General features: G+C 43.6%; 2 protein-coding genes across 7 annotated transcripts in view; both read right to left on the reverse strand.

Annotated features, from left to right (window-relative positions):
- Nucleotides 1-99: 99 nt before the first annotated feature.
- Nucleotides 100-27,360, reverse strand: DGCR8 (DGCR8 microprocessor complex subunit). 3 transcript variants are annotated; one of them, XM_081339062.1, is made up of 14 exons: nt 27,230-27,360; nt 16,660-17,702; nt 15,378-15,537; nt 14,631-14,773; nt 14,215-14,497; nt 12,072-12,269; nt 11,253-11,354; nt 10,049-10,147; nt 9,317-9,399; nt 8,102-8,202; nt 6,347-6,453; nt 5,295-5,422; nt 4,974-5,087; nt 100-3,695 (listed from the first exon to the last, which is right to left on the reverse strand). In XM_081339062.1, exons 2-14 carry the CDS (start codon nt 17,380-17,382, stop codon nt 3,612-3,614), a joined length of 2,325 nt encoding a protein of 774 aa, XP_081195188.1. In that variant the 5' UTR covers nt 17,383-17,702; nt 27,230-27,360; the 3' UTR covers nt 100-3,611. The 3 variants fall into 3 exon arrangements, with proteins under 3 accessions (XP_081195188.1, XP_081195186.1, XP_081195187.1); XM_081339060.1 differs by having other exon boundaries at nt 15,378-15,549; XM_081339061.1 differs by lacking the exon at nt 27,230-27,360 and adding an exon at nt 23,817-24,016 and having other exon boundaries at nt 15,378-15,549.
- Nucleotides 24,264-28,000, reverse strand: part of TANGO2 (transport and golgi organization 2 homolog) — a 47,551-nt gene continuing 43,814 nt past the window's right edge. For all 4 annotated transcript variants that reach the window (XM_081339071.1, XM_081339073.1, XM_081339074.1 and 1 more), the window contains one exon: nt 24,264-27,849. In XM_081339071.1, the coding sequence (XP_081195197.1) occupies nt 27,729-27,849 (121 nt within the window). In that variant the 3' untranslated portion in view covers nt 24,264-27,728. The remainder of the gene's footprint in view (nt 27,850-28,000) is intronic.

The raw sequence follows: 28,000 nt of genomic DNA on the forward strand, positions 1-28,000 counted from the left end.
AGAAAATGTGTTCTGCCAATCACACACCCCTCCTAGAAGGAAGGAAATTGAGCTGCACAATTATGATTGGCAGTACCAGATAATAATAATAATAATAAATCTTACATAATATCAAACTTTATTGCTGAGAACTAATATTCGGGGAAAACAAAACAAGTAACTCAAAAGTCGTAACACAGGCTCAAAGAATTAAGACTTTATAAGGGAACCCAGCTGGCCACTTGCATTAGTCACAATTCAATAACAGCACCCAGTTAACATGGAGTTGGTCACATTCATTTTTAAAATACAATACTGCGATTAATCACTGCAAATTGTTCCATGGGACTGACAGGCCAGCTTAAAACGTGGAACCACCCCCATTAGAAATTATTACAGTTTTCACCATTGCCAAGAATACAGATTAATTAATTAGAAAATAGAGCTAGAGAAGTACTTCTGCAGGTATGAGCAATGTCAGAACACACAGTGATTTGTTCCCAGCAGTTAAGAATCCAATTGACTGGACCAAGTAAATTTTATCGGCGCTGTCGATGGATAGCGTCTTGTTTGCATCCGTTATTATTTGACCAGTTACAACCATCTAAATGGTTTTTCTCAGATTTCTCAAGGAAAGAATAAAAAGCAAGGAAGTCTTGTATTTCTTGAAGGTTAGTGCAATTGAGCCCATCCAGAAAAATACACTGATTTAATGAGGGTTAAAAGGGGGGGAAGAAAGAAAACAACTATAATTTTAGATGTTGCCAAAAAACGGAAATCCCAAGTAATTGACTAGAAAAAAACACAAGTTAATCAAGAGTGTGAGAAAGTTCTGAATGGAACTTTAAATCAGACTCTACAGATATTCATGCAGAAACCAGAATGAATGGATGAGACGGCGGATCACAGTAGCTTGTGCTCTGGGGCAAATTATAGACTTTACTCCACAAACTATAGTAAACGTCGGCAAGGATGAGAAATACTTCACAGGGACGAAAACAATGACAAAGGGGGGGGGGGTTTGTCCAGGCTGTTATTGCGCGTGGTAGAAACGTCTTGCCGAAGACGCTGCAGCACTTGTTAAAATAATGCATAATGTTCTTATAATAGCCTTTGGTTTACAATGATACATCTAGATGTTTTGAAGGGCAGGGGCAAACCTCTTTACCAATTCTGACAAGTTAAGGCTAAAACCAATTACACTCGACGTAACAAAAACACTTCTGGAAAAAGAGGCAACTGCGATAAATCTGCAGAGGACCTGCAAGAAACATTCTAAGTTTGGGGAAAAGAAAGCAATTTCCCTACTTCCGTAGAAAAGAAATATCCGATTTTTCCTTTTTAAATGGGCGGTGCTTATAATACTAGGGTAAAAATTAGAAGCTGGCTCTTTGAAGAACAGAAATCAGACCCTTAAAATGTCACACGTAATTCTGTGGCAAATTTATGACCCGAAGGAACATATATGGGATAAAATTCCACAGGGCCAAAATGGCATCCAAGGGCCCCAGAAATATTTGCAAATATCAAGGGTGAAAGCAAGTGTTCTAACAGTTACACAACTGGATTTTCTTTTTTTTAATTCCTACCGAGATTTCTGTCGGCAAAGCTTCCAGCTGAAGCGATCTGCCTCCTGCAGAGGTAAACGTTATTACACAACATTTTATTCAGAGCTTTCAAACATTACTGCGTGCAACCAGCCATGCACAGGCTAAACTCTCATTGCGAGTGAATAGAAGCTGAGCGAGCAAATACAGACAAGGGCGAAGAAAAACAACAACATCTTTCTGCATTTCGGATTAGCAACCCCCCTTGCAGGCAGCTGTGTTGTTAATGAGCATTAAAAGGTTGCTGGCAATTGCTTGCTTTAAGGAACGTCGAGCCGTGAAACCAGACGTCCACTGCTTATGCAAAATTGGGGGTGGGGGGATATATTAGATCACCAATCCTTCCTTTTAGTTTTTTGGAAGGGTTTGAAGTCTTGCTGGGGGGGGAAAAATGTTCCAAAGGTGCTTTTTCAAAAGGCAACTGGACTTTTCTTCGTTGTTTCCTTGGAAGACGTTTCGCTTCTTATCCGAGAAGCTTCTTCAGTTCTGATTGAATGGTGGAGGATGGAAGGACTCTCAGAGGGAGTGCCAACGACCAGATGACTGCAAGGTATATAAATCCATCCATCCTCCACCATTCAGTCAGAACTGAAGAAGCTTCTCGGATGAGAAGCGAAACGACTTCTTCAAGGAAAAAAAAAACAAAATCCAGTTGCCTTTTGAAAAAAGCACCTTTGGGACAACCACGATCTGGCCCCAGGGGGGGGAATCACAAAATGGTATGGATTTCTTCCGCAGTCGTTTGTGCTACTCAAACCTTCTATAACCATGGACCAGCAGGTTTGTCTTAAGCAGAAAACCTTTACATCTTCATATTCTTGACTTCAGCAACAGAATTTACTTCAGCGGGTTGTTTTTTTTTTTTTTAAGAGTCCTCTCTGATGTATTTCACTTTACATTCAGATAGTTCCCAAAAACCAGATTTGCAAGGGCTAAACAGGCAATAAAAATAAAGACAGTCACGTTAAAAAGGAAAAGAACAACAACAACAACAAAAAAAACACACCTCAACTTGAAAGGAGTCCAGTGATTTTTCTGATGGGGAATAAATGCTAAGTGTTGCAATTTTAACTGACTCTTGATAAAATATACAGCCTTACCTAGCGCTGCTGTTGCATTCACGGTTACTCTGGTAAGCCGTGAGAAAATATGGTTATGAGCCCTACTGGCGCAAAGAGCAGCAATGCCTGGCTTATCTTTATGCCAAGTGTTTGTTGTTTACATCTAGGAGAAACTGAAATATACCCTACAATCACAGTTTTCCTATGTTCGTTTGTGTTTTAAATGAAACGCCACCATTTAAAAAAAAAAAAAGGAAAATTTAGAGCATATATGCAATCAGTTTTTCTCTGATCATCAGTGTATCCGTGCTGAAAATTCTTAAGACTGCAAAAATTCACCGAGGAGCAATCCTACTGGCCTAATCTCCCTCGGCAGGGCACAGAATGACACACCCTTTTGTGTCTTTCCTTCAGTGTAGCTGTCCACACTGTGCGGATCAGTGCTTTAATTCTTTTGTGCAGAAATACATAATGTTTAAATGAACATTATGAATTTAATCCTGAAGCCTTTTCATCAAAGGCAACACACATTTCTTTTGGAAAGGATGAGGACTGAGTTTGCCCAGCAGTGCCTAGGTGAGCCAAACCTGCTTCTGGTTCTCTTAAAATGTATGGCTGGGTAGATTTTTGCCCTTTTGCATAACAACATCTTGGGATGAGGACAGAGTTTGCCCAGCAGTGCCTAGGTGAGCCAAACCTGCTTTTGGTTCTCTTAAAATCTATGGCTGGGTAGATTTTTGCCCTTTTGCATAACAACATCTTGGGAAGTACACACAAAACTTAGCATTATCACCCTGATGCAAACACACACAATGCACGTTTGAAGCAGCTTTTGACAGTTAAGTTGTTTCCCCGAAGCAAAACCAATTTCTTCCTCAAACTGTTGACGAAACAAAAAATGAAAATGAAAACCATCCCTAACTTTCTCCACTTGATTTATTGCTCCAATTCCTAGTCTTTCTCATTAGACATCAACAGTACAGAGAGGCTCGCTGCCAGGCTGAGCAGACTCTACAATTGTCATCTTGGGTTTCTTTCGTGTTTCCTCCTAGAAATATATATAAAAAAAGCCAGCCGTAATTATACACATCCTTCATCCTTGCTGGATACCAACGTTCAAACGTTCCCTGAACAGAACACTAATATCCCGATTTTGCTCGTTTGTACCTGCTTGTTGGAACGCCAAAGTGCTTCCGTGGTAAAAGGATTTGATGGTGACAGCACCGTTGCCCGGGGGGTGGGGATGCCCAGTTGGGAGCTTTTTTCACGTATCGTGAAGTTACCCAATGAATCAGTACCCATTAATCTGTGGGCCCTGTTTTCAAACTGCTGAGTTGGCGGGAGCCAGAGTGTGTGACGGGAGCTCAACCCATCCTGCGGCAGCCACGGGTCTCAAACGTCAGGCTGTCCATCATCAGCCTAGCGTTCTGACCTCAGGCACCAGCGCACTATTTGCTAGGGAAATTTAAAATAGAAATCGTTTAACATGTTTTCCTTGAAAATAAAGGCGGCCTAAAGCAGGGGTGTTCAAACTTGGCCCTTTGATGACTTGTGGACTTCAACTCCCAGAATTCCTCAGCCGGGCACGCTTCCTGAGGAATTCTGGGAGTTGAAGTCCACAAGTCATGAAGGGGGGAGGGGCATAGTTCCCCCATGCTGGCTGAGGAATTCCGGGAACTGAAGTCCACAAGTCATAAAAGGGCCAACTTTGAAGACCCCTGGCCTAAAGGGACATGGATGGACTAGGTGCTCATGAAAGGAAGTCTTGTCTGCTCTCAATATTGTCAGATTTTTTTGTGTTTTGTTAACATCCCAGTTGGAGACCTCGGCTTGGGTTTGTAAGGGGAGGAGAAAAGCGGTGTTAAAATAAGTGCATCCTAAAGGGAGGAACAGCATGTGTTCCGTAGCCCCTTCCTAGGGTTATAGTTTCATATAAGGACAAAGACCAAGCTGGTTATCATACTTTGTGAAAACGTCGTGAGATTCTTAGCAATCTTAGAAATACCTTGTGGAAAATAACAGTGTCTAGCAAAAAAGAAAAGAAATCTAATCAGAAAAGCTTTACTTAAGGACTTTCTAAATCAGGGCTCCTCAAGCTTGGCAACTGTTAAGACGTGTGGACTTCAACTCCCAGAATCCCTCAGCCAGCATGAGGAATTCTGGGCGTTGAAGTCCACAAGTCTTAAAAAGTTGCCAAGGTTGAGGAGCCCCCTATTCTAAATGCTTTCACGTTTTACGAAATCCGGAGAACCCTGAAGTAAGCAGGACCATAAACCTGTTTTGTAAGGTCAGAGTTGCAAGGGAGCTTTACAAAGGCACTACTCACCCTTTCTTGTGCTAATTTCTTCATCTCCTCTTGTAACTTGTTCAGAATGTGTAGGTTTGGCTTGTTCTTTTTGGCATACTGCTGAAGCTCTACCACACTTTTGTCAGAGGTTTCCTACACCGAGGCATCAAAATTAAAGGAAATGTTCCCATCAGATCTTCGGTTTTAATATGGCCCTTTTGAATCCTACTTTTAAAGAGGCCTCCGAATTCAGTCTAAGCGACTTAAAAATCACAGACAGAAGATAATATATTTTTTCCATATTTAAATAGAAATCTCCTCATTTAGTCTGGAGGCCAGGCCGGACAGGGAATGCTTTACCTGCTTAACCATCTTACTGCTCTCTCTGCCATACATGCGCAATAAAGAACCCCAGTTTTTCACATGCGGGTGAAGCAGCTGAAGGATTTTCTGGGAAGCCAATTGCTTGCCAACTCTTTTGTTTTTACCTGCAAAAGCACCACAAAGCAAGTTGTAAAATTGCACTCAGGGAGTAAAACCTTTTCAGGAAATGGGACACAGATGTTGAAGGAAAAAAAAAATAACTGCCTTGAGGAGATCATACTTTTAAAGAAGAGGATTTCAGTTCTAAGGATGCAGAATATTTGGTACATTATATATATGTAAGGTTTGCAATTTTTAAAGGGAACAGCCACCAATTAAATTATCAACTTCGGGTCTTAACATTTGTGAGGGTGTAAGGGTAAAGGTAAAGGTTCCCCCGCACATGCATGCTAGTCATTTCCGACTCTAGGGGCCGGTGCTCATCTCCGTTTCAAAGCCGAAGAGCCAGCGCTTGTCCGAGGACGTCTCCGTGGTCATGTGGCCGGCATGACTAGACGCCAAAGGTGCACGGAACGCTGTTACCTTCCCACCGGAGTGGTCCCTATTTTTCTACTTGCATTTTTACGTGCTTTCGAACTGCTAGGTTGGCAGAAGCTGGGACGAGTAACAGGCGCTCACTCTGTTACGCGGCACTCAGGACTCAACCCGCCAAACTGCCGACCATCTGATCGACAAGCTCAGCATCCTAACCCACTGAGCCACCGCGTCCGTTGGTGTAAGGGTAGGAAAGCATTAATCTTAGGCAGCCGGAATGATGTTCTTCTTGTCACTGCAAACCTGTCTTCAAAATATTTTTTAAAAAATTTAAGTTCTAGCTTTGATACAGACGTACTCAGGTATAAATACTTCCGTTCTTGTTTGAAAACTGTAACTAAAATGATAATGTCATGTGGTTAAGAGATCAACATGTAGGAAATTCTGACTGGTTAAGAAAACCAACACCACCAAGGACGTTTATGTTCTCAGAGTGATATATAAATCTAACAAACAATTTTTCCAGAGATTTTCTTAGTAACTGTTATACGTACACCAGCCCCGCACAGTGTGCTTCCCACAGGTCATAACGTATTCGCTCTTCTGATTCTTGCCTGGAATCACTTCAAATTTTATAGATGTATCACCCATGCCATGGTTTCTGAAGGACAAATTCAAATACTGTTAGAAATACCGAGTGTTTTTAAAGAGTCTGGGTTTACCAATTCAAAATGTCAATTTTTTAAAACAAATGCTTGCATCAAAACTGGGATGCCAACGTAAAATAGCGTTCAGCTCAAGCACTATTCATAATTTTGGAAGGACAAAGGGAATACTGGTTTTTAATGCACGCGCTAAATGAATTGTCCCAGCTCTGGAGTCTGCCTAACCACTACGTAGAACAGATATATATTCTAATGAATTTGAGTTTTAACAAATTGCACCATCCCACAGTGAATCTCAACTGGCCATCTAATAGGACATGATACCAACAAAAGTTAATATCTGGAGCTCAGGATTGAACCGTGGGGGTCCTCGGTGCTCCCTCAGCTTGGTGGCTTTTTTTTTTTGCAGACGTTTCGTTACCAAACTAGGCAACGTCATCAGTTGAGCACCAAGGACCCCACAGTACAGTTCGAGCAAAATGTACAGGAAGTCCCAGTTTCACAATCACAATCGAGTCCAAACTTTCTGTTGCTAAGCGAGACAGTTGTTAAAGTGAACTTCGTCCCATTTTTTAGGACCTTTCTTGCCACAGCTGTTCAGTGAATCACAATTCTTAAGTTAGTTAGCACGGTTGTTAATTGGCTGGCTTCCCCACTGACTCTGCTTGCCAGAGCTTCCCAAAAGGTGACAATGATCCTGGGCTAGTGCGACCATCATAAATATGAGTCAGTTGCCAAGCGTCTGAATTTTGATAATGCAACCGTGGGGATGTTGTAACAGTCATAAGTGTGAAAAAGGGTCATAAATCATTTTTTTTCAGTGCCCTTGTATCTTTGAATGGTCACTAAATGAAGAGCTGGAAGCCGATGACCATCAGGGGTAGGGCAACCTTGGCTCTTTCATGATTCCTGGACTTCAACTCCCAGAATTCCTGAGCCAGCCACGCTGAGGGGAAAGGGAGAGGTTTCCAAGCTGAGCCATGCTGGCTCGGGAATTCTGGGAGTTGAAGTCCCCGAGTCATAAAAGAGCCAAGGTTGCCTACTCTTGGCCTAGGCCTAGGGTGCTTTATGACTTGTGGACTTCAACTCCCAGAATTCCTGAGCCAGCCGTGCTGAGGGAAAAGACAGAAGTTTCCAAGCTGAGCCACGCTGGCTCAGGAATTCTGGGAGTTAAAGTCTACCAGTCATGAAGGGCCATAGTTCCCCCATGCTGGCTCAGGAATTCTGGGAGTTGAAGTCCACGAGTCATGAGGGGGCCATAGTTCCCCCATGCTGACTGAGGAATTCTGGGAGTTGAAGTCCACGAGTCATCAAAGAGCCAAGGTTGCCTACCCCTGGTCTAGGAAATAGATGTTTTCCAATCTCCCTATCCCAGCTGCAGCCTGTCTTTTCAACGTGCACATTGGCAGACAATCCTAATGTTCACAGAGCAGAGTTAAGACTGCAATAACCACACAGAGAGAGCTCGGTCCCAGGTAGACTACGGTAATTCTTAAAACAGTTATCGTATTTTAGGAACCATTTCTACATTCTCCCAGATTAAAGAGAGGGGGGGGGGAAGAACAGATGAGGCTATGGTATTTTAAAAAATAAAAGTTAAAACCTTCCCCAAAGCATAAATCACGCAAGCCGTGCAAAACTCACCTTTTAAGGCACTCATGAAGGATCTGATATGGAGACAGGAGCCCAGCTTTGCTGGTCAGTTCGTATACCCGCGAGTCCTCAATACTGATATGGTTGAAATACTGCAACAGAATCGGTAAAGGACCACTTAATGGTAGGAAAAGACATTTTAAGCTTGGCGGGGAGGGCTCTAGTCATTCTGCACAGTATTAATGTCAACGCTGCTAACATCGAATGTTCTTGCTTGACAAGAGATGAAGAAGTAGCCATTTCATCTGTTAAAATGGTGTATTGCTTTAAGAGATTGAGTTTAAGGTTGGCAGGTGGGGGGAACAGGTGGATTGTACTTTCAAGGCCATCTCGTAACTAAAGATGATAACACCTTGGTGGGTTCTATCGGAAGGGAAACTGATTCTTTAAATTAATTGGAAAACATGATTGATGACAAAATTAGAAAGGTGGAGAATTGTGTTTTAATATATTGTGCAAGGGGCGGAGATTTCAGATTCCAGCTTCCTCCGAGCAAGCATTTGCCGGTGTATTAGGCTGATTAAAGGACATTTACGCTAAACAATGCCTCAGAGTCACTTGAAAAGCCCATACCTTGGAAACTTGACAATTAAGAGATAAACTAACCAGGACAGATTTAAGAGAACAAAATAAACAGCAGAGCATTGTTGTCTGCGTTCACATTGATTCTGCTAGGAGCTGGGATTAGGAACCATGAATATAATAACCGACAAAGAATACAAGCTCAGAAGGGTTATATTTGACACTGGAGTTGGTGTAAGCCACTGTCTGAACAGGGTCCAAAATTTCTTTTAATCGGTATGTTCTCCACTTCCAAATATTTTGATAACATGCTGAAAAGCGAGGAGGACACGGTCTTCTTGAAGAGATAGCAAAGGTCATTTATAACTTAGCTTAGCAAGCCAGGGTTCGTGACTTACAATAAAGTTTGTCTTGGGCTTATTAACCTAAGACATTATCATCCAAATAGTTCAGCTATCACAGAACCGTGTCAAATTCATTTCAGGCCCATGAAATAAAAGACCAATATTTGGGAGGGAGACTTTTATTATTTTTCTTTCTAGAGGCTGCCTCCTCTGGTTTAAGTCCTTCCATGGACAGGAGTCAGAGGACAAATAAATCACTTAAGTTGGCAGTTCTTATTCTATGCAAAAAAGCTGAAGGTTTCAAGGAATTTAACATGCAAAGACTCAGCTGTGAACGTACCTCTAATTCCTCACTATCTTTGGGCTTCTCCTCAGATGTCTGCTTGACAAAATCGGGGATGAGGATTTCCAGAGTAGCTCGGGCTGGAAAAACAATAACAACTGGAATGAGCAGAGACCTCTGAAAAACAGGTGTGCAATTTTCATTTGGGTCGTTTCCTGCTGTCTTCATGCTCTCTCCTCTTTTCCCCCAAAAGTTTGTTCCTTTGTCGTGTGTTAATGAGCGGACATGGAAGCTTTTAAAGCCGAATCACAGAAAATCGCACGCAGAATCAGAACTCATGCACCAATTATCTGAGAATGCTAAAAAAAATATTGGGGGGCTCCACTAATCATCCATGGAGGGACAGGGTGGCTCAGTGGGTTAGGATGCTGAGCTTGTCGATCAAAAGGTCAGCAGTTCAGCAGGTCGAATCCTGAGTGCCGCGTAACAGAGTGAGCGCCTGTTACTCGTCCCGGCTTCTGCCAACCTAGCAGTTCGAAAGCACGTAAAAAAAATGCAAGTAGAAAAATAGGGACCACTCTGGTGGGAAGGGAACAGCGTTCCGTGCGCCTTCGGCGTCTAGTCATGCCGGCCACATGACCACGGAGACGTCCTGGGACAAGCGCTGGCTCTTCGGCTTTGAAACGGAGATAAGCACCGGCCCCTAGTCGGAAACGACTAGCACGCATGTGCGGGGGAACCTTTACCTTTACCTTTAATCATCCATAGTTCTAGATGGCTTTTACTTACCAGCTTTATTCTTGGCAAGTTTTTTGCTACTGGCAGTCCCTGCTCCGTAAGTCACTCCATCAATAATAACGGATGCTCCAAAAGGCTCACTTGGGTTCTCTTTAAAGGGAGAGGAGAGAAAAATCAAAATTGTTAAGTCCCATCTCATCCCATCAAGAAGACCGAGAGGGCCATGTTTAGCATTCTTGACCTGATAATAATAATAATCAAAACTGCACGATTATGGATGAAACGTGTAACAGTGATACCCATCGTCATCAGGGCACTGGCAACTATGTCCAAAAATAGATCAAGAAACTGCAGCTTCCTGCAATAACTCCAGCAAAGCTACCAAAAACTGCGCTACTCGGAACATCTTACATTTTAAGGAGAGACCTGGTTGATACCTAGGATGCTGGCAGCAACCCGTGTCAACCGTTAGTGCCAGTCAATTTGAGTGTTCAGTTGACTGAGTTTCATGTTTTATAAATAAAAGTTTAGTAATAATAATAATAATAATAATAATAATAATAATAATAATAATAATAATAATAATAATAATAATTGGAAGGAACCTTGGAGGTCATCTAGTTCAACCCCCTGCTCAGGCAGGAAACCCTATATTATTTCAGACAAATGGCTATCCAGTCTCTTCTTAAAAACTTCCAGTGTTGGAGCATTCACAGCTTCTGGAGGCAGGTTGTTCCACTGGTTAATTGTTCTAACTGTCAGAAAATTTCTCCTTAGTTCTAGGTTGCTTCTCTCCTTGACTAGTTTCCATCCGTTGCTTCTTGTCCTGCTTTCAGGCGCTTTGGAGAATAGCTTGACTGCCTCTTCTTTGGGGCAGCCCCTGAGATATTGCAACACTGCTATTATGTCCCCGCTCGTCCTTCTCTTCATTAGACTAGACATACCTAATTCCAGCAACCGTTCTTCCTGTGGTTTAGCCTCCAGTTCCCTAATCATCTTTGTTGCTCTTCTCTGCACTCTTTCTAGATGTCAGGGAGGTTATTTGAATCCAGCTATGGCCATTAGCAAGGAGATCCAATCGTCAATCCTAAATAAAACCAACCCTGTTCTGAACAACTGTCCTTCTTTAGAAGGATAAATTCTGAAACTGAAACTCACATGGTCAAGCGTAGATCTTTAGTTCTACTACAGCTCTCTAGGTAATTTGTCGCTTCGATGAATAGATCGTGACTTAGATAAACGTTAAAAGACTTACCACATTCAAAGAAATTGTAAACAGGTCGGACTTTCAGGACGCGTTGCATATATTCATGAAGGATACAAACTTCAGACTTCCCATTGGGATTAATAACAAACTCTGGAAAATAAGGATATTGCACAGATGTGGCTTTGAATCTCTGGTAGCAGCTCGAGTTAAGAGAACTGCTTTCATTAAGTCCCGCAGGATAAACACAATTCCTTGATACCAAGCCCAGTATGTGTTAGTGGTATTATCCTAACAATGAGTCAAAAATAAAATGAGCATTTTCCAGGATTAAGGAAACTCAAATGTAGGTCAGGGGTCTTCAAACGTGGCCCTTTTATGACTTGTGGACTTCAACTCCCAGAATTCCTCATAAAAGGGCCACGTTTGAAGACCCCTGGTGTAGGTAGTCCTCCATTTAAGAGCACAAGGGAGTCTCCCCATAAGTCATGACGGTCGCAGAGTGGGTCATCATGAGACCGACCCCACTTTACAACTTTTCTTCTCTTTTTCTTTTGCTGTGGTCATTAAGCGAGCATGATAGTCACCATGGCTGTTAAGCAAACCAACTGTTTTGTTATGGGACCCAAGATGTAAACGCTATTTTTTTTTTTGGGGGGGGGGGCAAAACAACATTGCGCAATGTGGCCACGTGATTGTGGGACGGTGCAAAGAGGTGTAAGCGTCTGCTAGACTTGGAGATCCATCGTACCTTTGAATGGAAGACAAAACTCTGAATGGGGCGGGGACGGACAAACAAACCAATAAAAACAGTTCCACACAGAACTCTCAGGGCTTTAAAATTTAATTACATGCTCACAACCCGCCTACCTTTCTTCGTGGGGGCATCTTGGACCGACAAGGTAATCAGTTTCTGATTGGCTGGCAAAATGGGCCTTTCGGACTCCGCCTGCTTCCTCTTCATCTCCCGGTTGAACTGCCGTCTCTCCGCCCACGTTCGGAACTTCTTCACCGTGACTTGCTCGAAATCAAAACACTTTTCCAGGTAGTGTCGGAAATCCTCAATATCTGAGAAAACAAAGCAACCGTCATCGCGCCGGGCTCCTCCCCAGGTGAGACAGCCACCGGGTCGGTCAGGCGAGGGACCCGGCTGACGGACCCCAGGGCTTATTTATTTATTTATTTAGATTTATATACCGCCCTTTCCCGAAGGACTCAGGGTGGTTTACAGGATATTTAAAAGAAAATCAATACAAAAGTTAAAACAATTTAAAAAGATTAAATGAAACCCTGAGAGAGAATAAAAACCCCAGTTAAAATTAAAAATTCTCAGCCTGGGCCAGAGAGCTCGAAGAGCCAGGTCTTCAGGTCCCGGCGGAATGAACGGAGGTCGGGAGCAGTCCTAAGCTCCGCGGGCAGCTGGTTCCAAAGGGCAAGCGCACCCACTGAGAAGGCCCTCCCCCTGGGTGTTATCCGCCGGCAATCTTTAACCAGCGGCACCCTGAGAAGACCCTCCCTGTAGGAGCGCACTGGATGAAGGGAGCTTGATGCTGGCAGCAGGTGTTCCCTCAGATATCCCGGACCCAAGCCATTTAGGGCTTTATAGGTCATCACCAGCACCTTGAATCTCACCCGGAGGGCAACCGGAAGCCAATGCAGCTCGCGGAGTAGAGGTGTTACATGGGAGTATCGGGAGACCCCCATCACGACTCGTGTGGCTGCATTCTGCACCAGCTGAAGCCTCCGGGTGGTCCTCAAGGGCAGCCCCATGTAGAGAGCGTTGCAGTAGTCTAAACGGGAGGTCACGAGCGCATGAGTGACTGTGCGTAGGGCATCTCGGTCCAGGTAGGGTCGCAACTGGCGCACCAGGCGAACCTGGGCAAAAGCCCCCCTGGTCACGGCTCCTATATGATCTTCAAAATTGAGCCGTGAATCCAGGAGGACGCCCAAGTTGCGAGCCCTATCATCATGTAGTCGTAAGTCAAGGACTAACTGCGGATGGAAATATCGGAGGAAGATTCGCACTTATATCCCTTTCATCCTAGCTGCAATTGAACAAAAAAAAAAAAAGAGAAATGAATAGAGTAACAGAGTTGGAAGGAACCACAAAGGTCATCTAGTCCAGGGTTCCCCAATCCCTGGGCTGTGGACCGGTACTGGGCTGCGGCACGCCAGCAACCGGTCCGCACAAACAAGGAAACCCCCATCCGCGGGATGCAGGCAGCACGCAAAACCACGCATCCTCTAGTCTGTGGAAAAAATCTCTCTCCAGAGAACCGGTCCCTGGTGCCCAAAAGGTTGGGGACCTCTGTTCTAGTCCAACCCCCTGGTTCAAGCAGGAGACCCTACACCATTCTGGAAAAGTGGCTACCCCGTCTCTTCTTAAAATCATCCAGTGATGGGAGCACCCACAACTTCTGGTGGCAAGTTGTTCCACTGGTCAATTGTTCTCATTTGACAGGAAATTCCTCCTCAGTTCTGGGTTGCTTCTCTCCTTGATTATTTTTCCATCTATTGCTTCTTGTTCTACTTATAATGCACATTAGGGTGACACTTTAACAAGCAACAGCAAGATGACTGATGCATAACTAGAGTTGGATGTCATGGTTCCGATGAACGAGACAATTCAAACAAGTTGCAGGCATATTATTTCTCTAAAAGTCTTTGCAATGAAACGAAACATCGGCACTCGTGGAGGGATGCCAGAATCTGAAATCTCCTCGCCTCCCCCCGAAACCCATCGTAACACACACACAATCCCCACCCTTATCGACACGTCATAAATCACATTATCCAATTAGTTTTACATATGAGGTCTCTCCTCCCATTCTGTACGCAGGCTTTTCTAATCTTCTCAAAATAGTCGTTAGAAAATTCCCTCCCTTCAAGATTCAAAGCGAAGCAGTTTAAACAAAAGGCTGTCTCTTACATTGTCAGTGCAAAAACATGTCAAATGTTTGCAGCACTGACATTTGGCCCACCTGGAAACGACAGGTCAATGACAGCTGCTCACCTACTGATTCATCTTTGCACACCTCAACTTTGGCCTTCACTTGTCCCAAAGCTCCTTGGGCTGCGTCACCCCCGGACGGATCTTTCTCATCGGCCGTTCCGGAATCGGCTGCCGTCGAATCCGGCTCCTCCGTCTGACAATCCAGTTCCAGGGATTTCTCCATCAGCTTGACGGGCGAAACCTCCCCGCTTGGGGTGATGTCGTTGCTTTGCTCCCTCTCCTCGTTGTCTTTCATTTTTTTGTAATGCAAGCAAGGAATGCTACTCAGAGGAGGGTCGTGCTTCTGCAACACAGTTTGCAAGTGCAAAGGTGAGAGCAGGGCTACGAAACCAACCCGGTCGCTTCCCTCGCGCACACCGCTCTGGTTTCTACCAGCAATGCTAAAATTCTAAAAAGAACGAAACTCCAAATCCTACCCGGATGCTTCCTGTTCCCAAGAAATAAGGTCTGGACCAGGTGACCACCCGAGATTCTCTGTGCAGGTACACCGGGATGCCCGAGTTGTGGAATGTCATGATCCATCCGTCAGGCAGCGGTTCTGTCGGAGGGCGACCACGACCTTTTAAAAGGAAACACGCTGAGGCGCTGCTTGGCGTCCAAACCCTTCAATTATTCTCTTGAAACAGAAGTGCCTCCAGAGTCCCTGGTTAACGGCCAAGCTAGCAAGAAGCTTGAGCTTCTTCAAATGCTGGTTGAAGAAACCCCCTCTTGGTATGCGAGCGGAAATGGATCAATTCTTCCTTTTTTCTCCCAAACAGACTTGACGACTTTAACTCCCAGAGTTCCCCCCCGCCCCACGACCACAGCTGGCTGAGGAATTCTGGGAGTTGAAGTCCAGGAGCCGTAAAGTTGCCAAGATTGGAAACCCCCAGCTAAAACAGTTGAGGCTGTGTGGAGAATCCTCCATGGGTCAATTGTTCAACGTGCAAAATAAAAGCTGCGCGAATCGGGTGGTTTTGCTCACGCCTGGAACAACTCTTCGTGTTCTTCTGGGTGTGAACCAAAATGTATATTTATTTTTCACACGTCTTTAACCGCCCCAACTCCCCTCAGGGAAATGCAGTTGTTCCAGGCAGATGTGAACGGGAAGAGAGCCGGCCTCTTAAAAGAGAAACTGAGATGGACGCGGGCAACTAGGTGTGCGGTCTGTTGCAATAGCTTACTTTTAAGAACAGTTTTGATTTTGGTCATCATGGGCTGCACGGTCGTTTCACCGTCCGACTGATGGTCACTTTCCCCTCTGTATTTCTCATCCATCCTCCTTTTTTTGGGAACGCAAAGGCCCTCTTCCAGCAGAGCGTCCACGTCATTGTCAAATTCATCCTGAAATGCAGACTGTCAGGTACATAACGCACCCTTTAATTATTCTCCTCCCTGAACAAGACAGGTATAGATGCAGAGATCTACAAATTGCCCAAGTCTTTTGCAACTCGGATTATATCTGGGGGTGGTGGGGGGAAAGGTTTCAAGCAGTGGTGAGTAGCTCGGCAGCTCTGTAATAATTCAGGAAGATTTGATGACTTATAAGAAGCTGCAGCAAACATATTGACGAGCTCTACAGTTAGTCCTCATTTAGCAACCGCAATTGGGACAGACAACTTGGGTGACTGAGCGAAGCAGTTACAAGGTGAATCTGCAATTTGGCTTTATCACCTTCCTTCACCTTTCCTTTGATTCGTAGGCCTGTGAAGGCTGCAAATGTGAGAATCAGTTGTCAAGTTATTTTTTTCATCTTTGCCGTGACGTGATCAAAATTTGGACCCTTGGCAACTGGTTCCTATTTATGACAGTTGCCCAGCGTCCCAGGGTCACGTGATCCCCTTTTGCGACCTCCTGACAAGCAAAGTCAATGGGGAAGCCAGATCCACTTAACAACCGGCTTACTATCTTAACAATTGCAATGATTTACTTAACAACTGGAACAAGAGATGTTGTAAAACAGGGTAAAAGTCGCTTAACAAATGTCTTGCTTAACCACAGAAAGTTTGGGCTCAACTGAGTTTGTAAGTCAAGGACTATCTGTATCTTTTTATTTATTTATTTATTTATTTATTTATTTATTTATTTATTTATTTATTTATTTATTTATATTTATTTATTTAATTTTATTAGATTTATATACCGCCCTTTCCCGAAGGACTCAGGGCGGTTTACAGGGTATTTAAACAAGAAATACAAAAGTTAAAAACAATTTAAAAAATTACATCAATCCCTGGAAAAAAAAGTAAAAACCCCAATTAAAATTAAAATTCTCAGCCTTAAAAATTATAAAATTCTTATATCTTCTCTATAATTAAGCCTCAAGGCCAAATTTTATTTCCTTTACCTTTCTCTCTCTCCCCCCCCATCCCCAGTTAATATAAATGCTACAGAAATGCCGTATATTCGCAATTCCCTTCTCAAACCCAAACTCTGGAAACAAACAAACAAACAAACCGTAATTACCTCGTAAGAATAGTTCAAGGTTTCTTCGTCCGCTTTGTCTTGCTGGACGATGGCCTTAGATGTAAACCCTCCTTCTTCATCTATTTCCATCAAATTGTCTGTAAAATCTTCTAAATCATCCAACACTGCATATTCCACTCGCTTCTCCTGATCTACCTCGTTGTCCTCCTCCTTGGTGTCCTCGCTTTCGCCGACTACCTGAGCCGGGGGGCCGCCACTAATCCCACCGAGAGGGCAAGCATGCACGTCCCCATTGACACCGTGAATCCCTAAAGCTGCCTCTGCCTGACAATCTGGCTCAGCGCCAGTGTACAGCACTCTCCTGTCTTTGCTTTTGCAGCTCTCTGTAAAATTAACGCTAATCTTTACATCTTTAAGCAACTTAAGATCGGGAGTGAACCTCCTAACCGAGGGCGCGTGACGAGCGGTTCTTGGGCTTTGGTCGCTATGAGGATCTATGATAAGACGACTTTGGTAGCACGAAGATCCCTTGGTGAGGAGCTGGCTCCTGTCGACAGCGTGGGCGTCCCCAGCAGGGCTATCTGACTGTCCATCACCACCGGAGCTAACGTCCATTACCTCTGCGTCACTGGACGTTTGCAGGGGAGGTGGTGGAGGCTGTTCGTTGGGCGGCAATGGTGGGGGACCAGAAGGGCTCTCCATGTTCATTCCGGTGCTGGCTGGCTCTTTTGGAAGGGGAGGGGTGTTTTCACAATTCTCCATCGCTAAAACTTACCCAAAAAGGAGGGAGGGGAGGAGAGAGGGGGGAAACAAACCCACCGAGTTTTAAACCAAAGGGCGCAGGAATCTACGATCCTCACATGCAGGAGTCCACCAAGAGAGGATTGGTCATGCTTTTTTGTCAAAAGGCAACGCTGATGACTCAGTTAAGCTGACTACATTGCTCTTTTCATTAATGTGGACAGCTTTCAAAATCACTGTCTCAATTACTGGAAATCACAATGCATTCAGCTTAAATAGCTGATGTCCGAGTTAAAGAGCGTCTTCCGTGGCTGTCGTGGGTCTCCTTGACTTCCTTCGGCCTGCAAAGAAAAACAGCCAACTGTCAAATCGCTCAGGTGACGAAGTGCAATCCCAATTACCCAATCTCGAGAACAGCACACAGGAAGTCCCTCTACCTACAACGGCTTGTTTAGTGAACGTTCGAAGTTACGGGGATACGGGAAGAAGGGACTTATGACCGTTTCGCACACTTACGACCCTTGCAGCATCCCCGCGGTCAAAATTCAGATTTTTATTTATTTTAATTCCATTTATATCCCGCCCTTCTCCGAAGACCCAGGGCGGCTTACAAGCTTAGCAGTAGCCTTCATTCTATGTATATACCTGCTTATTAGGGCTTTCACACACACCCCAAGCGGCATTATTACAAAGTCAGCTTAATTGCCCCCCAACAATCTGGGTCCTCATTTTACCTACCTTGGAAGGATGGAAGGCTGAGTCAACCTTGAGCCTGGTGGGATGCGAACCTGCACTAATTGCAGGCAGCTGGTGTTACTTAAGGAGGCATTAGCCCACTGCTCCACCAAGGCTCTTCTATGGTAGGCAAGGCTCAGATGCTTGACCACTGACTCATACTTATGACGGTGGCAGTGTCCCGCTGTCATCTGATCCCTTTTTTGTGATACTCTGACAAGCAAAGTCAGTGGGGAAGGCAGATTCCCTTAACAGCCGTGTTGCTAACAACTGCAAGTGACTCATTTACAACTATGGCAAGAAAGATCACAACACCGGGAAAATTCACACAACTCTTTCTCGCTTAGCAACAGAAATTCTGGGCTCAGCTGTGGCCCTAAGTCGAGCACTACCTGTCTTTTCTTTTATTGACTTATGCTTAAACAGCAACACAATTCTACAAGACAGAAATGTTTCATTTTTCTTCCAAGTTCCTAGTTCTAGGTTAACAATGGATTATAAGCCAACCCATTCTTAGTAAAATTACGATGATGTTCAGGGGATGGTTCTGAAGAGTTATTTTAAGTGCTTTTTTTGTAAAAGAAAAAGGTGCCGGAACTCACACGTCATACAGTCCGCCTTGCCTACCCTACAAGGTTCCATCCAAAACAGGTGCCGGAACTCCGTTCTGAGTGTTCTATGACAAAAAAAGCCCTGGTTGTTTTCATTTCATGTATAAGTACAGCTTCTACAACTGTCATTTTATTATATTTACAAGGAGTGACAGTTACAAGTGGCAGGCAAGGATGGTGGTCTTTCAGGGAAATACCATCTTCAACTTCGATAAGAATTCAAAGGAGTGGAACAGCTATATAGAGGCAAATAGATGACCAAGTAGATTTATTAGAGATTGTGTGCCATAAAAAAAAATAGTCCACGGTGTTACACTGTTATGAAGCAACACCCACTTGATCAAATGTGTAATAATGCCCGGCTGGTTGGGTTGAAAAGCAGATAAACAAGGTCAAGCTGGACCGAGTTAAGATTTGTCAGAGCAAATTTGTAAACTTTGTTGCCACAAGACTCACTTGCTTAAACAAGCTGTCTTGCTTTAATAAAAGAAAAAAAACCAGTCAGAACTGAACTAGGTCATCCGGCACGCTCCCCAAAAAAAGGGTCATGAACTACAGAAATAAAAAAAAGGACTGCTTGCTTTGAAAGACAAAGAATTTTACAGGTCTAGAAAAAGCTGGTGCTTTTCCTACATATTACTCACCCAGCCATTGCCCTGCAGCTATCAGAAACGTACTGCAGAAGCTTTTTTTCTTTCTTTCATTCAATTGTGTTCCAATTCTCAGACACTGCCTTTTCTTGGCAAATGACTTGACATTGCTTTCTTCCATGGTCCAAGAGAAAGTGACTGGCCCAAGATTACCCAGCTTGGCCTTGGGCCTTAGGCGACACTAGGTTGCCGGGCTGATGCTTTAAACTTACTACACCATCCTTATTTCTCAAAATCGTATTTCATTGCCATGTTAATGTCCCATAAAATCATTCTTATCGTGCCTAAAACATTTCCCTTTCTTAAAGTTGTGCTTGCTGCGGTTTTGAAAAATCAGATAAATACTGGAAATCGATTTAATGATGATTTAACACTGATTCCCAAGGGAAATGGGTTGCTGAACATCCAGACGTAGGAAGACATATGCCAATATCCAGTGTCTGATTTTTTTTTCATATAAATACTGCTGTGGTTCAATGGTTAGATGGCCTAGACCAGGAGTCGGCAATCTTAAACACTCAAAAGAGCCACTTGGACCCGTTTCTCACAGAAAACATTGGGAGCCACAAAACCCTTTTGACATTTAAGAGAAAATTTTTATAAAATGTTTTATAGATGGCATCTGGATCCCAAAAGGTTGTCTAACATGTATCCTAACTTACAGTCTAAATGCTGGAGACGTGGTAATTTAGAAGCCACCTATTTTCATATGTGGTGGACTTGCAGAAATATAAAAGCTTTTTGGGTTAAAATTTGGTGGAACATTCAAAAGATTTTTAAGAGAAAGATAAAGTTCTCTCCGCAATTGTTTTTATTGGGCATTGTTGTAAATTGTGATGTTAAAGAAACCAATTTGATGTTGAATTTGATAACAGCAGCACGGTTACTGGTGGGACAATATTGGAAGAAGGATAGTTTGCCCACTATAGAAGAATGGGTGTTTAAAGTATCGAATCTTGCAGAAATGTCTAAGATTTCTGCTTATTTGAAGGATCATTCACAAGAAAGATATATTTCAGTTTGGAGGAGATGGATAGATTATATTCAGAATAAATATGGGACTAAAAATTTCCATTTAGCTTATGAGTAGATTTTAGAGGGATATTGTTATTAATTTTAGTGTTAGTACTTTGTATGTATCTATGTTAAAGGGGAGTTAAAGCACATTATGAATTTGATTAATTTTATATTATGGATAACTTTTAGTTAGAATATGATTATTATATCTATAACCCTGTATTTAGCTCTGGGAAGTGGGGGGGGGGAAGGGGGGTGGTTTGGGGTGGGTGGGTTTTGGGGATATGTATTGTAAAAATCTTTTTTTGTAAAACTCTTTAATAAAAAACACCCTTTTGACATCAAAAATGAAGATAACACTGCATGTATCCTTTTTTACCTTTATGCTATGTATAAAAAAACTATAGTATGTTGCATTTATGAAATCAATGAACTGCTACAAAGAAAACAAATTTTTATGCCAGAGGGGAAAAAAAACCTTTCTCCTTCATCCCAACAGGTGAAAACAATTTTAGTAGCTTATTTATCAGCTTTAAATACAGCATAATTATCCCCATACCTCATCTCTTAAATTAAAAAAAAATCAAAATATTTCATTAAACGTTCTTTACTAAAAGTCCAGTAAGGACAACATATATTCATTTCTCCCTCCCTCCCTCCCTCCCTCCCTCTCTCTCTCTCCTCTCCTTCTCTCTCTTTCCTCCCTCTCTCTTTCCTCTCCCTCTCTCCCCACCCCTCTCTGATCTTCTGCTCACAGCCCCAAAGGAGATAATGATGCCACTCCCTTTGAGGTCTGATTTTTATATGACAGAGGTAGAGTTGAGGTGATGAGAAAAAGCTATCTTTTATGAGAATGTTGCAATGACTCCATTTATCTCATACATCATGATTTAACCCTAATTACAAGGAATCCAGGAGAAAGGCACAAACACCAATACATTTAATACATATATACGGAAAGGTGGAGAGCAATACAGGTAGTCCTCAACTCATGACCGCAACTGAGTCCAAAATTTATGTTGCTAAGTGAGAAATTTGTTAAAATGAGCTTTGCCCCATTTTACCACTTTTAAGTTAAGTTTAAGTTTATTGAATTTATATACCGCCCTTTTCCCGTAGGACTCAGGGCGGTTTACAAAGTATTTTAAAAACGTTAATACAATACAAGAGATAAAAAGAGTTAAAAATAATAAATTTGATCCCTGAAAAAGAATATAAAACCCCATTTAAAAACTTCTTGCCACATTTCAGTGAATCACTGCAGCTGTTAAATTAGTAACATGGTTAAGTGAATCTGGTTCCCTCATGGTTGATAAGCGAATCTGGTTTCCGAGTTTGCTGGTCAGAAGATTGCAAAAGGGGATCACATGACCCCGGGACTGTGCACTTGCCATAAATATGAGTCAGCTGCCAAGGGTCTGTTTTTTTATCACATGGCCTTCGGGGATGCCGCAATGGTCATAAGTGTGAAAAAAATGGTCATGAGCCACTTTTTCCAGTGCCGTTTTTACCTTTGAACGGTCACTAAATGAACTATTGTAAGTCAAGGACTACCAGTACAAATAAGATTCTACTGCTTGAGCCGGGGCCTGGACTAGAAGACCTCCAAGGTCCCCTCCATCTATTCTCTATTTCAGACATGTCAAACACAAGGCCCGGGGGCCGGATGCGGCCCGCGAAGCCATCCTAGAAACAGTGAGGGAACAGCCCCCACTGCCTTGGCCCCGGCCCAGAGACCCTCCTTCTGCCAGAGACCCTCAGATCTGTCCCACTCCTGCCCAGGCCCCCATAGGCACCCTTGATGCCAATGATGCAGAGCTGGCCACGCCCACCCAGTAGGCCATATGCACTCTGGCCACGCCCACCCAGTAGGCCACGCCCACCCTGGCCATACCCACCCGGCCCCCTGAGGGCAACCGCAATGCTGATGCCGCCCTCAATGAAATTGAGTTTGACACTCCTGCTCTATTTTATTCTTTGGCTTCTACTCTATGATTGTATGCTGCCCAAAACAAAAATAAATAGCATAAAAATAAACAATCAACTAGCTATCTCTCATGTTATCACATTTCCAGCCCTGAAAGGAGGTTTCCACACCTAACCAGGTAGGCAGCTACACACCCCCTCCCCTCCCGAGCTCCATTTCAAGTAGGAAGTACGATCCTGGAGGGGGACTCCCCCAAACCCCTTGAACCTCCAAAGCGCCGGAAGGCAGGACAAGAAGCAACAGATGGAAACTAATCAAGGAGAGAAGCAACCTAGAACTTTCCTGGCAGTGAGAATAATTAGTCAGTGGAACAACCTGCCTCCAGAAGCTGTGAATGCGCCAACACTGGAAGTTTTTAAGAAGAGATTGGACAGCCATTTGTCTGAAATGGTATAGGGTTTCCTGCCTGAGCAGGGGGTTGGACTAGATGACCTCCAAGGTCCCTTCCATCATCATCATCATCATCATGGTATAGGGTTTCCTGCCTGAGCAGGGGTTTGGACTAGATGGCCTCCAAGATCCCTTCCATCATCATCATCATCATGGTATAGGGTTTCCTGCCTGAGCAGGGGGTTGGATTAGATGACCTCCAAGGTCCCTTCCAACATCATCATCATCATGGTATAGGCTTTCCTGCCTGAGCAGGGGGTTGGACTAGATGACCTCCAAGGTCCCTTCCAACATCATCATCATCATGGTATAGGGTTTCCTGTCTGAGCAGGGGGTTGGACTAGATGGCCTCCACGGTCCCTTCCATCATCATCATGGTATAGGCTTTCCTGCCTGAGCAGGAGGTTGGACTAGGTGACCTCCAAGGTCCCTTCCAACATCATCATCATCATCATCATGGTATAGGGTTTCCTGCCTGAGCAGGAGGTTGGACTAGGTGACCTCCAAGGTCCCTTCCAACATCATCATCATCATCATGTATAGGGTTTCCTGCCTGAGCAGGGGGTTGGACTAGATGGCCTCCAAGGTCCCTTCCAACATCATCATCATGGTATAGGGTTTCCTGCCTGAGCAGGGGGTTGGATTAGATGACCTCCAAGGTCCCTTCCAACATCATCATCATCATCATCATGATGGTGATAAAACCTCGCAGACCCAACCGAGCTTATAGGGTTGTGGCCTTAAAAAGGAAAGAAGAGCTTTAATACCGCCCCCCCCCTCTCTCTCTCTCTCACACACACACACACAAAGCATCTGGAGAATTTAAACGCCATTAAAATAACCCCGAGTTCCCCTCCCCCTCCCCCAAATTCGAGTCTCTGTGGGGGTCTGTCTGGGCCGGGTCACGTGGAGCCCTCCCCCGGCCGTCAATCAAGGGAGGGAGGGAGGGGGGGGGTCACTGATTCTCGGCCTACAAGCGCCGCGGGGCCTAGTCAAAGAGGCTCCGGCGGGAAGCCCCCTCCTCTAAGGCTGAGGCGGCCATGCCGCGCCGGGTCCGGCACCCACCTGGGCCATTGCCCGCCCGGTCGCAGCTGCTCCTCTGGCTCTCTGCCGCCTCCGCCGAGCTCCGAGCGGGCGTGAGGGAGGGAAAAAGAGGCCGCCTCCTCAGCCGCGGCTTTTCCCTCACCCTCCTTCCCCCTCCCTCGCCTCAGCGAAGCTGCCTGCGCGCGGACGCCGCCATCTTTAAAACGTCTCAGTGAGGCTGCCTGGCCTCTCCGCGCCGCCCCGCCCCGCCCACCCCCGGCCAATCGGCGGCCGAAGGGCGGGCTCGCGCCCTTCTTCGCCGGCGACACCCCCCCTCCCGCCGCAGCCAATAGAAGCGGGGGCGGGGAAGAGCGGCCAATAGGAGCGGCGGGAGGACGGGGCCCAAAGGGGTGGGAGGGGACTAGATGACGTAGTGGGCAGGGGAGGGCTTTCGGGCTGTCGGTCAACGCCGAGAAAAAAACAACAGGCTGGCCAATGGGAAGCAGGTCCTCATTAATAACAATAACAATAATAAACAATAATAATAATAAAAACATAATAAACATAAGCATAATAGTAAACATAATAAACATAAACATAATAATAATAATAATAATCCTGTCCAGGTCCTTGGGAAGGACTTGATAGGTAGACTAAAATGCCAAACGATCAGGGGGTTGGACTAGATGACCTCCAAGGTCCCTTCCAACTACTTCTTCTTCTTCTTCTTCATCTTCTTCTTCTTCTTCTTCTTCTTCTTCTTATTATTATTATTATTATTATTATTATTATTATTATTATTATTATTATTATTATTATTATTTGCTTCATGAGAAAGAGGCAAAGAAGTAGGAACGACCATCTTCCCTTGCTGTTGCTCTGATTACTTGCTCTGATCCTTCAGACAAATTAAGGCAGCAGCAAAAAAAAAAAAAAACCAAAAAAATTACCAATCATTTTATTGGCTACATTGGCATACAGGCATATGTGACAATATCAAACAAGCTTCAAAAAAGGAGTGGATATATATAAAAAGTCATATTTCAGCGACCTGAGCAACCCCATAATTTCAGTTGAAACTGAACCGAGTTTAAAGGTCAAGCTGCCCTTTAGCAAATTCCTCCAAAGCACCAAGGTAATCCCCGACTTACGACCATTTTGGTCGCTAAGCAAGCCGACTGTTAAGTGATGGTCATTAAGGGAATCGCTGCAGTCCTTAAACAAATCCACCACCCCCTTTAAAAAAATGACTTTGCTTGTTGGAAAGGTGGTACTCGCAAAATTCCGGGATGCTACAATTGTCGTAAATACTTGTCTAATGCTGAATGTTGATGCACCGTTAACGTTCGTAAGCATGGGAACCGATCATAAGTCGCTGGTTTTTTTTTTTAGGCTGTTGTAACTTCAGCTGCTAAGAGAATGGTCGTAAGCCGAGGACTAACCTGTACTCCCATCATCACTAAGCCGGCTTCCATTTTTACACGCAGTACAAAAATATTCTCAGGCGTCTGATCAAGGAAAGATTCAACCTGAAAATAAGGAGAATTTTCCTGACAGTGAGAACAATCAACCAGTGGAATAGAAGTTGCCTGCAGATGTTGTGGGAGCTTCATCACTGGAAGCTTTCAAGAAGAGACTGGACTGCCATCTGTCAGAAATGGTGTAGGGTCTCCTGCTTGGGCGGGGGGGGGGGGTTGGACTAGATGACCTACGTGGTCCCTTCCAATTCTGTTATTATTCTGTTCTATTCTATTCTAAATGTTCACCACTACTGGGCAACCCTGATTTTCAAGGCTTGTAAGGAAAGGAAGATCAAATCTCAACCATCCATGACTGTGTTTTTTCACTTTTCCAGCTTCAATCTTGCCTAGCTCTATACACACACACACACACACAAATAGAGGGGGGGAACCTCCCCTCAGGTGATAAAGCTTTTCCCTTGGCTGCATCTGTAATGCTATTATGACCTCCTCCTTTTTCATCTTGAAAGTGTGCCTAAGGCTCAGTTCTTTAACAATTTAAAAGGAATGTCGCATGGAGAATTCTTCAGCAGTGTTTTGGATATATCAATTATGCATTTGAAAACAACTGATCAAACCAGCTCATGCTGTGCCAACACACGAGCTGTCATTTAAGAGCTAAACATGGGAAGCAGGAGAAAAAGGTTATTGTAAAAATTGGGAAAAATTACAAGGTATTGGTTGTCTATAAAGATTGAATGTTAAAGCAATTAGGATATGTATAAGCTAAAAACTATTGATAAATTTAACAATATTACAGCCAATTTATTCCCTCCTAGATGGACAGAGCCTAAAGTTTCCTTGGCAGCATAATATCACGCAAACAAGAATTTAATCTTAGTCAAGCATGACTATCAGCCTCCCACAGGGCACAAGAATGACACCACTTCATTTCCGCAAATGTGGTAACACCAAAACGTACACATATTCATTCACACTCCAGAAAGCAGCCAAGCGAGGTGTTTAGCTAAAGCAGAGTTCTCCAGCCATGTCCGTTTGATATGTTTTTCACCCTCTTTTCTTGATTTAGAATCTAGAAAGGACACTGCGTCATCTTCAAAGTAAATTTAAAAAAATTTTTTTTGGAATAAACGAGATTCTTGATCAAGAAGTTGAGGCCATACAACAAAACCTAGCTTCACACCCAGTTTTGTTATAAGGCCAGGAAAAGGAGGAAGAATGATCTGATTTTAAGGATTTTCCTGAGGTCCAATAATTGTCATTTAAGAGCTAAACATGGGAAGCAGGAGAAAAAGGTTATTGTAAAAATTGGGAAAAATTACAAGGTATTGGTTGTCTATAAAGATTGAATGTTAAAGCAATTAGGATATGTATAAGCTAAAAACTATTGATAAATTTAACAATATTACAGCCAATTTATTCCCTCCTAGATGGACAGAGCCTAAAGTTTCCTTGGCAGCATAATATCACGCAAACAAGAATTTAATCTTAGTCAAGCATGACTATCAGCCTCCCACAGGGCACAAGAATGACACCACTTCATTTCCGCAAATGTGGTAACACCAAAACGTACACATATTCATTCACACTCCAGAAAGCAGCCAAGCGAGGTGTTTAGCTAAAGCAGAGTTCTCCAGCCATGTCCGTTTGATATGTTTTTCACCCTCTTTTCTTGATTTAGAATCTAGAAAGGACACTGCGTCATCTTCAAAGTAAATTTAAAAATTTTTTTTTTGGAATAAACGAGATTCTTGATCAAGAAGTTGAGGCCATACAACAAAACCTAGCTTCACACCCAGTTTTGTTATAAGGCCAGGAAAAGGAGGAAGAATGATCTGATTTTAAGGATTTTCCTGAGGTCCAATAATTGTGAGCACACAGAATGCTTCCTATTCTTACAGGCACCACTGTAAAAACACACACACACACACACAAAACCCCCAACCCAAATTCTATACAATCATAAATGCTTACAAATAGCTAATGCCGCCCCATTAAAATTAAATTTTGATATTTTTTTTTCCACTCTGTAATTTCATCACTTTGCCTTCCAGCTCTCCGTGGTTAAAGGAAAGGCGGGAAAAAAATAGAAGTGTGCCATACATGATTCTCCAAAGTTCTCCGTGATTTTCATTAGCAAGTGAATTAAAACTCTGGGGTTTTATGCTCAAGGAGATATGTTGTTCTTTTTTTTTACCCCGAGGCCAGCACAGATCCCTTTGCGCAAAAAAAAAAAATGTTTTTAGACAGAGTCTGCTTTTTCTATTCAAATGATTCTGTTTCTGGATTTTGTGCAAATTTTTTTTTTAGTTTTTGTTTGGTTTTTCTTTTTCTTCCAAATGCTACGGTGATCTAGGCAACGTTAGAGAGAATCCGCTCCCTTTAAATGCTGACTGGGTGATTGCCTGGTTAAGACCAGCGACGGATTTTCTTCTTTTTACTTGATCTTTCCAATTTATCCGTAGGAAAGCGGTTAGATTTGCAGCTGAAACTGGTAAGTGCTGGTTTTCCACTGATCGATATCTGCATTCAGCATGGTGCGTTCGGTGAAGGAGACGTGGCCTTCCCCATCCACGAGAATGACTGTGTTGGCTCTGGAAAAGAGGGGAGAAATTTATTCATTTACCGTATTTATCGGCGTATAACACGCACCGGCGTATAACACGCACCTCATTTTAAAAAGGAAATTTCAGCTGCAGCTTCGGATAATGGGTCATTAACTATGGGTCATTAACATTATATCGG

Source organism: Vipera berus, assembly GCF_964194415.1.
Source record: "Vipera berus genome assembly, chromosome: 14".
In the NCBI taxonomy this organism is placed as follows: domain Eukaryota; kingdom Metazoa; phylum Chordata; class Lepidosauria; order Squamata; family Viperidae; genus Vipera; species Vipera berus.